This window comes from Manihot esculenta, chromosome 1 (genome assembly GCF_001659605.2).
Source record: "Manihot esculenta cultivar AM560-2 chromosome 1, M.esculenta_v8, whole genome shotgun sequence".
In the NCBI taxonomy this organism is placed as follows: Eukaryota; Viridiplantae; Streptophyta; class Magnoliopsida; order Malpighiales; family Euphorbiaceae; genus Manihot; species Manihot esculenta.
In genome coordinates this window covers 25751485-25766309 of record NC_035161.2, presented here as the reverse complement: position 1 = coordinate 25766309, position 14825 = coordinate 25751485, and the positions used below count along the sequence as shown (strand labels likewise).

At 36.5% G+C, this 14825-nt stretch overlaps 1 protein-coding gene across 5 annotated transcripts in view; it reads left to right on the top strand.

The window, feature by feature from the left end:
• Positions 1 to 240: 240 nt before the first annotated feature.
• Positions 241 to 14825, top strand: part of LOC110627589 (lysine-specific demethylase 5C) — a 38257-nt gene continuing 23672 nt past the window's right edge. The window contains exons 1-11 of one of the 5 annotated variants that reach the window (XM_043955677.1): positions 241 to 341; positions 448 to 1812; positions 3006 to 3063; positions 3223 to 3345; positions 3591 to 3648; positions 3730 to 3896; positions 12118 to 12276; positions 12369 to 12455; positions 13363 to 13545; positions 14327 to 14479; positions 14558 to 14743. In XM_043955677.1, the coding sequence (XP_043811612.1) occupies positions 470 to 1812; positions 3006 to 3063; positions 3223 to 3345; positions 3591 to 3648; positions 3730 to 3896; positions 12118 to 12276; positions 12369 to 12455; positions 13363 to 13545; positions 14327 to 14479; positions 14558 to 14743 (2517 nt within the window). In that variant the 5' untranslated portion in view covers positions 241 to 341; positions 448 to 469. Of the gene's footprint in view, positions 1813 to 3005; positions 3064 to 3222; positions 3346 to 3590; positions 3649 to 3729; positions 3897 to 12117; positions 12277 to 12368; positions 12456 to 13362; positions 13546 to 14326; positions 14480 to 14557; positions 14744 to 14825 lie in introns of all 5 variants that reach the window. The other 4 variants (XM_043955688.1, XM_043955672.1, XM_021773937.2 and 1 more) reach the window with 4 other exon arrangements.

Sequence of the window (14825 nt, the reverse complement as noted above, 5' to 3'; positions counted from 1 at the left end):
TATTATTTGGTTCTGTTATTTTAAATATTTATATTATTTAATTTTTTTTATTTGATATAAAAATTAAAAATTTAAATTTTATAAAATACAGTTAGATTTTAATGTAATTATTTTAAAATAAATTTTGTAAAAATTCAGGGACTTAATAATAATTCATCCTTGTCATTTTGGTAAATATTTGGACTTTTAGACCTAGAAATATAACGCCTTACACACTTCACTTGGTTTGTAAGTTGTAAACAAATTTTCCACGAAACTCACTCTCTATCCATTACTCTATAAACAAAGAGAGCACACAAAGCAACCAGACCTTTTCTCTCTCTCTCTATTGTTTTTTCAAGGTACGCTTGAAACCCTAGAATATACAAGTGTTTCATTGTTTGGGGCTCTTAAATTTTATGGTTGTTAAGTTTCCTGTGTTTTTTATTTTCATTTATGGATGCGTAGATTTAATATGTGAGTAGTGGAAATGGGGAAGGGGAGGCCTAGAGCTGTGGAGAAAGGGGTTTTGGTGCAAAACTTGAGTGTATCATCATCTGGGTCATTGCATGTGCCTCCAGCACCAGTTTATTATCCTAGTGAAGACGAATTTAAGGACCCTTTAGCTTATATATACAAGATCAGAGAAGAGGCTGAGAAATATGGGATATGTAAGATTGTCCCACCGAAGAGCTGGTCACCACCATTTGCATTGAATTTGGATAATTTTAGCTTTCCCACAAAAACACAGGCTATTCATCAGTTGCAGGCTAGGCCTGCTTCGTGCGATTCAAAAACTTTTGAGTTGGAATACAAGAGGTTTCTGGAACACCATTGTGGTAAGAAGTTGAGGAAGAGGGTGATTTTTGAAGGGGAAGAGTTGGATTTATGTAAATTGTTTAATGCTGTTAAGAGGTTTGGTGGGTATGATAAGGTTGTGAAAGAGAAGAAATGGCGAGAGGTTTCCAAGTTTGTGACTTCAGGAAAGAAGATTTCAGAATGTGCAAAGCATGTTTTGTGCCAATTGTATTTTGAGCATCTGTATGATTATGAGAAGTATTATAACCGGCTGAATAAGGAAGTTACTAAGGGTTGCAAAAGGGGAGTGCAAGAGGATAAGAAGTGTGAAGATAAAGTTGAGACATATGGCTCAAAAAGGAGAAGAAAGAATGTTGATGGTGAGAAATTTAAGGTTTCTAATAAGGTTGAGAAGGGGGAGGATGAAGAGCTAGATCAAATGTGTGAGCAATGCAAGAGCGGTTTGCATGGTGAAGTGATGCTTTTGTGCGATAGATGTAATAAGGGATGGCACATATACTGTCTTTCGCCTCCATTAAAGCAAATCCCGCCTGGGAATTGGTATTGCTTTGAGTGCTTGAACTCAGATAAGGATAGCTTTGGTTTTGTGCCTGGAAAACACTATACTGTGGAAGCTTTTAGGCGCGTCGCTGAACGGGCCAAGAGGAAATGGTTTGGATCAGGACTTGCTTCACGAGTGCAAATGGAGAAAAAGTTTTGGGAAATTGTGGAGGGGTCAGCAGGTGAGGTTGAAGTTATGTATGGTAGTGATTTGGATACTTCAATTTATGGGAGTGGATTTCCACGCATAAAGGATCAGAGACCTGAATCTGTTGAGGCTAAGGTATGGGATAAATATTGTGGTAGCCCGTGGAATCTCAATAACTTGCCCAAGTTGAAAGGGTCTATGCTTCAAGCTGTGCATCATAATATAACTGGTGTTATGGTGCCCTGGCTCTATGTTGGCATGTTATTCTCATCTTTTTGCTGGCATTTTGAAGATCACTGTTTTTACTCTATGAATTATCTACACTGGTATGTGTCATTATCATTTATCTACTTTACTCTCTATTTTTTTTAACAAAAGGTGTATATTTCTTTGACTATGACATGAAAAATGATAAACTGAAGGATTTGTTGATTACTGGAGTTGTAAGGGCAATGAATTTGCACTAAAAGGTGAAAATACTAATCCTAATAATTTTTAAATAATGAAATTGAAGGAGAAGTTCAACATACAAATATTGGCAACTGAGGAAATTTTCCTCAATAATACATTGTTGTTTCTTATTGGAAAAGTGGGAATTTTTGGAACCGAAAATAAGCCAAGAAATAGTGTAATTGACTATGCAGGAACAGGATGGCTGTTACGCCAACTTGCCAATCAATTGCAATTGCAAATGAAAGATGTTGGAATATTGCCAAAAATATGATTGTGTATATGTTAAGGATGTCCTGCCTTCTTGCATGGTCATGACTCTTTTAATTGTATGTTTTTTGGGGCAAAAAAGAAAAGTTCAGTAGCATCCATGCTGCCAAAAAATGTGAAAGCAAAAGAAGCAATCATCTCCTTATTCATTTTTTGGCTGGAGAATCTATTTCCCTTGTGTGCAAAGGCCACATAGTTTGTATAGTTTAATAAATCTCAAATAGTGCAATGACCAGGACACAGTTTTTTTTCCCTCTTTATTTTGGCTTCATGTTTTGTTAAGGATATTTTAGGTGTTTGGGCTTATATCTAGAAGCTAACGATTAGGTTAATATCTAGTTTGAATCTGCTTCTTTTAACTTTGATCAATTATTGTCCACTGAAGGTAATTCAAGATAGTTTGGTATGAGAGAGTGGCAACTCAATCAAGCAGGGATCAAGCAGTTGCTTTTTTTTGGGATATGGGGACTTGATATCCATTTTTTTTAACCTTCTGATTAGTGCCCTTTTTTTGTATCAATTTACAATTGTTGGGCTGAATTTGTTCTTAAGGTTCAGAAATTTGTTTTTCAACCGTCAAATATTGGTCCTTGAGATGTTAGCATTAGCTTCACATCAGCCTCATCTTATTTAACACTTTGAGTAAACAATTATTGTTCTGCAGTTTGTAATAAATGTTTTCCCCTGCTTATATGGTTTTGTAGTTAGGATTGATGAGTTTCTTTTTCATTCTTTATGGTGCATACAAGGCATTGTTGTTTATATGGCAGTTGATGCCATTACTTCTCTATGTTCTCAGGGGAGAGCCAAAATGTTGGTACAGTGTACCTGGTAATGAAGCCAATTCTTTTGAGAAGGTAATTGTTTTGCATTTGAGATATGGTATCTTTTTCTGTCTTCTTCAGTGGTATCTTTTTTGGTTAGTTACAGAGAAAATTTACTTGTTTTCCTGAATTCTGTTTCTTTTAGTATGATAATTGTTCTCTAGACAGTTGAGATTATCATATTTTCTGCAGGTGATGCGGAATAGCCTTCCTGATCTTTTTGATGCACAACCAGACCTACTCTTTCAGCTTGTCACAATGTTGAACCCATCTGTCTTGCAAGGAAATGGAGTTCCAGTCTATAGTGTACTGCAGGTTTGGTATTGCTTTATTTTAGTTTGTATGCTAGAGTACTTAAATAGCAAAGAAAATGGTGTGTCTATGAGGAGTGTACTGTTGAGTTCAAACTGCTCAACTAAATCTCTTCCACCTTTTCAATTATCTATAAACTTGCTGTATAATGTCTTCCTGAAGGAGCCTATTTTTTAGAGGTGGTTAGACCTTTGTCTCTAAATTCAAATCTTTCTATTATCAGTCTTTTTCTTCTTGCTTTTTCCCAGGAGCCTGGAAATTTCGTCATCACCTTCCCCAAGTCTTATCATGGAGGATTCAATTTTGGTAATGCAATAATTAGTTTGAAGATAATAGTTCTAAGGACTCGGTTACAGTTTTATGTGATAATATACTGACTAGTAGCAGACACTTTTGTTGTTCCGTCTTTTTCAGGTTTGAATTGTGCAGAAGCTGTCAATTTTGCTCCTGCAGACTGGCTACCTCATGGTGGGTTTGGAGCAGATAGATATCAGATGTATCATAAAACTGCTGTTCTATCTCATGAAGAGCTTCTTTGTGTGGTAGCTAAGTTTGTAAGTTATCTCCACATTTCTACATACTCTTGACTGGCACATCATGATGAATATGGTGTCTGTGTTTCAATTGATGGGACCCACTAAATGAAAGATAACAACAACAACAATAATGAAAGCGATCCCGGCTGAGTGGTCAGAAACCTCAAAGGTTATTTTTTGGCTGGGTAGTAACTAATTGGAAACTGCATTATGCTGAAATCCTAATGGCAAAGTTTAAGTAGCATTCGACAAAAAAAAGTTTAAGTAGCATTTTTTTTTTAACCTTGACAATTGATTTTCTGAGCCAAACAATCAAATGTCAATAAACGGCATTCTATACTTGGTCATAGATAGACTGTAGAAAATGCAATGTAAAAGACTCCAAAATGTCCAAATGTTCTTAGCCCCATGTTCAGCATAAGAAAAGAGTGTTTTCACTTTAAATTATTTGCTTCAAGTCCTGGTACGGGAGAGCATTTGGTAGGTTTAGTTCCAAACTGAACTGAGTTTGAAAAAAGCTGAATTGGAAAAAACCAAATAGCCTCTAATTCTAAATGACCAAATCAATATTACAGGAATAACCAAACCTAACCAGACCCAGACCAATAAATATTGGTTATTCAATTAAAACCAAAATTATCAATCCTTTCCAATCTCAATAATAAATTCTTAATCTCAACCCAACTCAAATAGATTAAGCATTATTCTGTATTCTTTTTTTAAAGAGTAAATAACAATTACAAATACCCAAGCATGAAGTCACTATTAAGGTCCTGCCAAATGGATCTAGTTATGGGTCTGTGTGTTGAGGAATCAGGTGGAAGGGAAGAATGAAAAGGTGTTTTCTTCTTGCGACCTATGGTGAAATTCTAATCAGATTCGTTAGGGAGAATCTGGACCTCTTGAGTTGAGTGCTCAAAGACTTTTGGAAATTTTTGGATGCCTCTTATTTTAACTTGCTGTCTTTAAATACAAATGGAGATGTAACCATCTCCTACAAACAAGGAAATAGGGAAATCATGGAGGATAACCCTCCTATAACTTAGGAATGGAAATATTTGAAAAACTGAATGTAAAGCATAAACTGAACCCACTAAAACATGACAACGATAATTAAGGAATCCACTAAAGCACTACAATATCCACTAAGAAAAACTATCTTGACTTGGTGCTTGATGTTGCTTCTTTTTACCATGACTGAATCGTTGGTACTGCTGCAAGGGCTTGCTAACAGTACTCCCGCTCTTCGAAATGCACTTGTCCCTAAGTGCAAAGTAAGGAAATTGAAGCTTGAATTGGTTCATGGGTTCCCAAGAAGCGTTCGCTGGAGACGAGTGTTGCCAATGAACCAAGAGTGTTGTCAATGAACCCAAAGCTCTTGTTTGCTAGCACGAGTATGGGTATCAAGAATAGCCAATGGGTGGTGAACCAATGCATGTGGAGCAGGTGGTAGATGAGGATTAGCAGAATTGTGTCCTTCGTGATATGGCTCAAGAAGGGAGACATGAAAAATGGGTTGTAGTTTGGAAGTTGCGGGCAAATTCAATTCATATGCCAAATTGCCAATTCGCCTTAAGATCGTAAAAGGTCCATAAAATCTGGCCAACAATTTCTGGTGGCGCCTATTGGAAAGGGAGGCTTGGCGACTCGGTTGAAGACAAAGTAAAACCTTGTCACTAACTTGGAATGCAAGTTCGTTATGATGTTTATCATAGGAAGCTTTCATTTTCTGTTGTGCCTTCAATAAATTGGCCCGTATGGAACTGAGAATGTCATCTTGATTTTTGAAGGGCTTGGTCAACAACGTCACTTAGAACTACTAGGAGTATAAGAAAGTAAACGAGGTGGCGAGCAGCCATAAACCACTTCGAAATGTGTAGCATGTAAGGCAGAGTGATAAGTGGTATTTTAACAGTATTCAGCCTGTGATAACTAATCCAACCATTTAGTCGGATGCTCATTAGTGAAACAACAGAGGTACATCTCCATAGTCCGGTTGACCACTTCAGTTTGGCCATCAAATTAAGGGTGGTACGCTGAACTAAAAGATAATTTGTTCCACTTAAATAGAAAAGTTTAGTCCAAAAAGAACTAGTGAAAGTAACATCTCAGTCACTGACAATGGTTTCAGGCAGGCCATGTAATTTGAATATGTGATTAAAGAACAAACGAGCTATACTTACGGCGGTATATGGGTGTGATAAGGGCAGGAAGTGAGCAAATTTAGAGAAGCGGTCCACCACAACTAATATAACATTTTTCCCTATGGAAGTAGGAAGCCCTTCGACAAAATCCAAAGAGATGTTAGCCTATATTTGAGTCGAAAGAGAAAAGGAATTCTCTGGTGACACGTAATAAAGTTTTTTTTATTACCTTCATGACCTTGATTATGGAGCGCTGCAGGACTGCTTGAATGGAAGTAGAATTTTTTGGCAAAAAAATTCTGGTCTTGTAGAAGAGTAGGCCTTGCTTATAATCCCAAGTCGGTGGGGCCATCAAGAACTTGAGAGATGAGATGTTGAATGGTAGGAGAATTTTGCTGCTCATGCCGAATTTCATAAAAAATACTTAAGTGAGGCGTGGAGATGGTCATGAGGATGGAGTTATCCATATCTCTTCTTGAAAGGGCATTAACCACAATGTTGAGATGACTCGCACCGAATTTCATAAAAAATACTTAAGTGAGGCATGGAGATGGCCACAAGGATGGAGTTATCCACATCTCTTCTTGAAAGGGCATCAGCCACAGTGTTGAGACAACCAACCTTGTATTCTACAACAAAAGAATATGCCAAGAGTTTATTAGACCAGTGTTGTTGAGAGGGAGAAAGTACCTTTTATTCCAAAAGAAATTTGAGTATGTAGTGGTCAGTGTGAACAATGAAATTGCGACCGCATAGGTAAGATCACCAGTGTTTAATTGCCTTTACCAACCCAATTAATTCTTTCTCATAGGCTGGAAGGTTACAATGTTTTGCTACCATCATTCGGCCAAAATAAGCCATGGACCTATTAACTTATAAAAAGACAGCTCCAATGCCAGAATCACAAGCATCACATTCCATAGTAAATACTTGTTCAAAGTCAAAAGGAGACAATAATGTTGTAGTAGTCATCACTTTCTTGAATTGGTTAAAGGCCTGCACGATCTATCCATTGGAAGGAGTTCTTGCGCAACATGTTAGTGAGTAATGCTGCAATAATACTATAGTTTTGAACAAACTTACAACAATAGTCAGAAAGACCAAAGAACCCCGTAGCCCGCGAATGTGAACTGTGGTTGGACAAGGCCATTCAAGAACACCCAAAATTTTTGACTCATCTGCATGCACTCCGTCTTGTGTGATGATGTATCCCAGACAAGCAATTTGGAATTTGACCAAACAACATTTGGATTTCTTGAGAAACAGCTTGTTAGAAGCAAGGATTTGAAAAACAAGTCGCATATGATGCAAATGCTCCATCCAAGTTCTGCGTTAAACAAGAATATCGTCAAAATACACTAAAACAAATTTTCATAAGTGGTCTCGAAATATCTCATTCATCGGTGATCAAGAGGTTGATGGGGGCATTGGTGAGGCCGAAAGGTATCACTAGAAATTCAAAATGTCCATGGTGAGTGCGGAAAGTAGTTTTTTCGATATAAGAAGAGAACATGTGCATTTAGTGATAGCCGGAGCACAAATCCAACTTGGTGAAATATTTAGTATTGCCCAATTCCTTCAACAATTCATCAATAATCGGAATGAGAAATTTATCTTTGGTGGTCTTGGCATTCAATTCCCTGTAATCCACACATAGCCGTCAAGAACCATCAGACTTGGGCACCAAGATTATTGGCGAAGAGAAGGGATAGTGGTTGGGTCGAATAATTTCCTATTTCAACATTAACGCACACTGTCATTCTATCTCATCCTTATGGGAGTGAGGATATTGATAGGGTCAAACCACGATGGGTCCTGTTTCAGGTTCAAGGAAAATGCAATGATCACAAGGTCGTTGTGGTGGTAATTCTGTAGGTTCAGAAAATAAGTTTGAAAAGTCGAGCAATAGGTGTTGCAGTTGTGTGTCGTGATCGAAAGGGTAGGGTTTTGAAGCCCATGTAATTCGATTTTCTACTCATGCTGAGTGAAAGACATTTGCATGCGACAAAAATCCCAAAGAATTGGGCCTAAAGTACGAAGCCAATTAACACCTAATAACACATCAATTCAACTTAATGGAAGCACATACAGATCAGCTGTGATGGGATTGGGCTCCATTTTTAATGAGACTCCCCGAAAAATTCGTGAGCTGCACATTTGCTCCCCATTGGCAACTTTAACACTTAACCCATCTTTTTTATCCCTGGATGCTTGAACCTGTGTGACCATGTGTGCAACAACAAAACTATGAGTACTTCTTGAATCAATTAAAACAAGGACTTGTTTACCATTCCAGTCTCCTTCCAGTCGCATGGTTGAGCATTGCTATCACCGCTGATAGCGTTGAGTGAAATTTTAGGAAATTGATCTCAGTAGAATCACTTTCTTGACCATCATTGTCTGTTAATTCAATCCGGAATAATTTCTTGCATTGATGTCCTTGATTGAAGGGCTCCTCATAATTAAAACAAAGGCCTTTACTGTGCCGGTCCGCCATCTCCTCACGAGTCAAATGTTTGATCATTCGAGAGTTTGCCTGTGAAGGAGGTCGAGCTGTTGAATTACCAATGGAACGCTGAACCCCACTCTTCTGCTCATAAAGTCTAGAGATACTCATGGAGATTGCTAAATCTATTGGTTGATGTAACTCAACCTCCACTGCTGTATAATCCTGCAATCCGCTGAGGAAGAGTTGGATTTTTTGGTCCTGGGTTATGGAACCTACACGAGAGACCAGCACCTCAAACTGAAATTGGTAGGAAGACACAGTACCTATCTTTCTAATTTTGTGAGCTCAACCAATTTATTACTACGAATGGGTGGTTCGAATCAAGGCTGCTGACTTTTGAATTCTGCCCAGGTAGGAGTAGGAATGTCATTTGTCAATTGTAAAACCCATAGTTGCACGATACCTTCAAGATGAAAAGATGCCAAACTGACTTTTTCCTCATCGCATGTTTGTTGATGTCGTAAAAAATATTCACAGCGGCTTAACCATCCCAATTGGTCGTCTTGGCCATTAAACCGTGGGAAATCAAGCTTGGTAAATTTTGGTATAGTGGTGCTACTACCAGCAGTGTTCGAACCCAACCCCATTACTCCTTTGGCCTTGAGAGCATGAGTGTGATTGCTGCCCTCTTGGGTAGAATTAGCAGAATCACGGCTAAGAGTTTCAAACTTGGTGTTCATGTCATCGCGATGAGCCTTGTTGGTAGACTCCTCTTCAAGGCACAAGGTAAGGAGCCGATCAAGCTGTTGCTGGATTGATTTAGCCATAACTCCCGGCTCTGATACCAAAATGTTAAGGTCTTGCGATACCCATTACTTCTTTTTATTTTGGTTTTTGGTTTGGCTCGGTTAATTAACCGAAATCAACAAGAAAAAATCGAACCGGTTGTATATATATATATAAATCTTAAGTTTTAACCCTAACTTTTCTAGCTGCTCCCATTTTCCCCATGCCTCTCTCCCCCTCTCTTCTCATTCTAGACAAGTCTTCGACACCCTCTATCAATTCTAGTCTTCTTTTTCTTCTTGATTTTGTTTCTCCCTTTTTCATCGTCTTCGCCATCGTCTTCTTCTTCAATGTGCACCAACCTTCATTTTGTCTCAATCCCTCTTGATCCATCTTCTGCTCAATGGCGCAACACTTCTGGAAGGCACATCAAGGCATTCATAGCCTTCCTCTTGTTTGGGTCGAATGGTGTGAACTTATGAAATGATTATTCTTCTCCATACATTTGGGGTTAATGCTTTGTTTTCCTTTTATTTTTTAATTTCTTAGAGTTAATTTTCTGTTTATTGATTGTTAAAACATGCTGTGGGTAATGGGTTTATGCTTTTTTTCTTTGATTAATATGCACAATTTTTTTAAAAAATTTTTGAGAATGTTTCGATTGAAATGAGAAAACTGTTAATAGGAAGGGATTGCAATAATAACAATATTGATTTGAAGTTGTATATATATATTTTTTTTAATTTTTAATGCTTATTTTAAAATTTAGTTGCAAAGATTAGGTAAAATTGAAAATTGTTGTTGCAATCGGGAACAGATTGATATTAATGTTCCCAGATTGATTTTTGTTTAATTTGATAATTGATAAATATTATTGAAAACAACCGTTAAAAATCGGTTCGGTTTTCTTTGAACAAATTGGAGATTAAGCAATTTGGAATTTGTTAGGATAGAAATTTTGGTTTTCTTTAAACCGAACTGAACTGAACCGTTAAAAATCGGTTTGGTTCGGTCTTAAATTTTAGCAATTTTAGTTTTTTGGTTTTTCAAACTGCACCGACCAAATGCTCACCCCCAAGTGAAGGGGCAAGGGATAGGATTGGGTTGAGAGAACTTGAGACGTTAGGTGGTGACAGTGAGGATGAGAGTTAAGAAAACTCTTCTCACTTTTTCAAAACAGAAGAGGTATTTATATAATAGGAAAACAATGGTGAAGAGAAGTGGCCACTGGCCATCAATGGTGTTGGTGAGAACATAACCTTTGTAAGGCCATTGATGGCGACAATTATGGCCTTTGATGGCGAAAGAAGACAACAAAGAATAAGAAGAAGCAATCAAAAGATGAGGGCAGACACGCAGGGAAAGGATGGAAGAGAGGAAAAAGTCCTCTTATTTATGGAAAGAACTTGGACCACAGTGGCCTAGCTTTGAAATTTCTGTTAGTTTGGTTTTTCTTCAGCTTTTGACAATGTTTTGAAACTGGGCCCGGTCATTGAATAGGTGAGAGCAGAGAGTGAAGGGTTTAAGGTTCAATTGAGGTTGAATTGGGGTTCGTTATTTTATTAAATAGATATTTTAACATTATTAATAATGTTTTTATTATAATTAATGTGTTATATATCATAGACATAGCTAATACAAAATTTAAATTGAACTGTAATATGTAAAATATTTTTAAAAAGATTTAAAAATTTTAATAATAAAATTCAATCATTTGTAATTGAGAAATACTTTAAATTAAAATTTTTATAGTAAAAATTGGAAAATAAATATTAATATATTGAAACTATGTAACACAATAAATGCAAAAATTTATGTGTACTTTTACTTTGTAAAAGATAATAAAATAAAAAACATGTAATCATTTAATTTCACTAACAAAATAAATTATTCATACTATTAATTATTAAAAGAAATTTTACTACTTAGTTCCTATGGTATGGAGAAACTTACTACTTAGTCCCTCAGTTTTGAAAAATATATTAAAATATCTCTGATGTTTTAAAAAATCTAATAGTTAGTTCTTCTTGTTAGTTTTTACTATTAAGTATCTTACTATTTAGTCCCTGTAGTTTGAAAAAACTTATTAGTTGGTTTTTCAATTTTTTAAGAAGTCTACTAATTAGTCCCTCTGTATTAAGGGTATTTTAGATTTCTTTTGCAGTACTTAACCGTTAAAATCAAGGATGAATTAATTAGTAGACTTTTTAAAACGTCAACGATGCTTTAATGTATTTTTCAAAACTGAGGGACCAACTAATATAGCAAGGTGTGCAGGTTGTTCATATGGCAAAACTTATAAAATCTCTTGGATAGTATTAGGATTTGGATCTTGGTGTTGCGCAACAATAGGTTTTTTTTTTGGGTTAAAGGTCAGTGGTTCGATTTGTAAAACCAGATTCAAACTGGCATTGTTGACGGTTCGATGCTTACCTGGCTGGTTCACACTGGTTCTCTTAAATGTTATATGAACCAAACCAGACCAAGGTTCGCTTTCCTGGTAATCCAGTTCAACCGGCCGGTCCAGCTTTAACAACAATGGTTTTTGACCAAAAAGTTAGAATGAACTGAAAACCAATCCCTTTCCTTGCTGTTGCTTCCTCAACATAGATATACTCTAGTCTTCTACTTTCTCTCTCTCTTTTTTTTTTGGCTCATCTAAGTGTAGCTCTTCTTTAACAGTTAACTTCAATTTGGAGACAGTATGCTTGAGGAGAGTTACTGTGTATGATATGCTTATGTTAATCTTCACCAATAATAACCGTCATTGCTGACTACTTCAGATGATTGCTTGCTCTGTGTTGAAATTCTGCAGTCATTTGTGTGAATAACGTTAGAAAACTGTTTGTTTACTGCACAGGGCAATTCTGATAGCCAAGTATCACCTTATTTGAAGAAAGAATTGCTGAGGATATATTCTAGGGAGAAAAACAGGAGAGAGAGACTTTGGAGAAGTGGAGTTGTCAAATCATCTCCCATGCCCCATCATAAATTTCCTGAATATGTTGGTACTGAAGAGGTAATGTCATAATCATAACTGATGCACATTTTCTGTCTTTTGATTTGACTTTCTTTTCCAATATGGTATGCTTATTATGATTCCTGTTTCAGGATCCAACATGCATTATTTGCAAGCAGTATCTTTATCTTTCTGCTGTTGTTTGTCATTGTAGGCCATCTGCATTTGTATGCCTGGAGGTATGTGAACTTGATAATCATTTATTCTGAAAATGTTTTACTAATTGTCCATTAATTTAACTTTTTAACTGCATCATCCGTGCCAATGGGAAAGATATAAAGAATTTGTCCTTGTGTTGGTTGTTCTATATATCTTCAAAGGCCAATTTGCAATATATTGAAAAAAGAGTAGAATTACATAATTTTCCCTTCTTTGATTTTATTGTATTTATTTTGTATCATTTTTTTTTGTCTCTAACAGTGCTTGCTTTACATTTTAATCCACTTTATAGTTAACCAGTTAACCTTATTTATTGCTCGTTCTTATTGATAATTCATTCTTTTGTTTTTATGACTCATTATGAAAGAGTAAAACTTTAGCTTAGTGTATGCAACTCTTTAAAATTAGTTCGATCTAATGTGGAGAATGTAGATGAAATTAAATGCTTGGAGGGCTTTCATTTTAAGGGTAGGTTTAAAGAGGTAAGTGATGCTATTTTTTTGATTGCTCAGAAAGTGTAGATGAAATTAAATGCTTGGAGGGCTTTCATTTTAAGGGTAGGTTTAAAGAGGTAAGTGATGCTATTTTTTTGATTGCTCAGAAAGTGCAAAATTCGACTAGGAATGTAGAAACCCCATAGAGTACTTCTGGAATGTAGAAACCCCATAGAAAATACTTCTGAGAATGTAGAAAGCCCCATCAAATATCTATAAAGTGAAATTGGAGCTGAATTTCCATCTTTGGATTGTATGTCTTTCTGTAATGGCACTGAATTTTACTCCTTTAGGACCAAATACGGAAGCTTGCTAGAATTAATTCTTCATTAGTCAAGCTTTCATGCTTTTGTTTTACAACTTCTAAGTCTAACGCTCTTGTTCTTTAAATATGTTTCTTTATGATGCATGATTATACTTTACCTTGATGCAGCACTGGGAGCACATTTGTGAATGCAAGTCCAGCAGACTTTGCCTTCTTTATCGTTATACCCTTGCGGAATTGTATGATTTGCTGCTTACAGTTGATAAATGTGGTTCTGATGAGAAATCACAGAGTTGCAGCTTCCTGAGGCAAGGCTCTCGTTCCAGTGAGATAAATGTCTTGACAAAGAAGGTCATTTCTCTTTTGCCTAGTAGTCGATAACTATGAAATCCTCATACCATTTGCTGGATTAACTTAAAATAATAAGTCACTAGACATCTTCAACATATTGTGCTTGAACTTCTTTTCAAATCAACCAATTTGGTTTTGGGCAAAATTTTATCATCTTGATTTATAGACATGAGCAATTTGTTGGGTTCCACAGTTTCTAATGGAATCGGTAATAAAGTAACCTTGCCATTGACTGCCGCTAAATCACCAGTTCACCACCCCCTAAGTTAAACTGGTGCTTGCTTTTGCACCAAATGCCTACAGTATCTTCACCATATTAGAGTTTAATCACCAAGTGCGGTAAGGATTAGTGTGGTTCCTCTATCCCTAGGTTCAAATATAAAGTGCATTAGTTTGGCATATCAGAATCAGAGGTCTGCTTACCGGAGTTGCACATAATCAACTTGCCATAGATTAACTTAATTGGAATTTGAAAAGTGTAACAAGTTATGTTTGGTTAAAGTATTGGTGCTATTTCATGTGCAGTTATTGATTGTGGGGTTTGAACTATCATGAATTATGCTAAGGTGATGGGTTTCTGGAGAGATCTCAGTTAAATGATGGTTCTTTGATGGTGTTAGTTGTTTTATCTTGCTATGTTAGATAGTTGCTTACTGAATGCCTGATTCTGTGGATTGAATGTTATACCTTTTCGGGAACATAGTGTTATTTGGCTACTGTCGTATGTGCTACTGGATGCTTTGATTAGGAGTATTTAATTATACACATGGATTGCATGTAGGTCAAAGGCGGCCATGTCAGTCTGGCTCAACTTGCTGAACAATGGCTTTTGCACTCCTACACAGTTTTTCAGAATTCATACTCTAGTGATGCGTTTGCTACGCTGTTGAAGGAAGCTGAACAATTTCTTTGGGCTGGTTCTGAGATGAATCCAGTGAGTTCTCATTTCTCTCAGTTATAAATGCCATGAGAATAGGGTCTAATGAAATATGCTATTTCTTTTTTAATACAGGTGCGAGGCATGGTGAAGAAATTGATTGTAGCTCAGAAATGGGCAGAAGGAATAAGAAATTGCCTTTCTAAAGTTGAAAACTGGTCATGTCACTGCAGTTTTGAGAGAGTGCAGATGGATTATGTCAATGAATTGCTGGATTTTGATCCTCTGCCCTGTAATGAACCTGGGCATCTCAAATTGAAGGTTATTATGATTTGTGAATTGTGAGTAGTTTCTCTTTTGGTTTTCTTTTGTTTCAAGCTCTGCTAATTGAAGCAACACATGC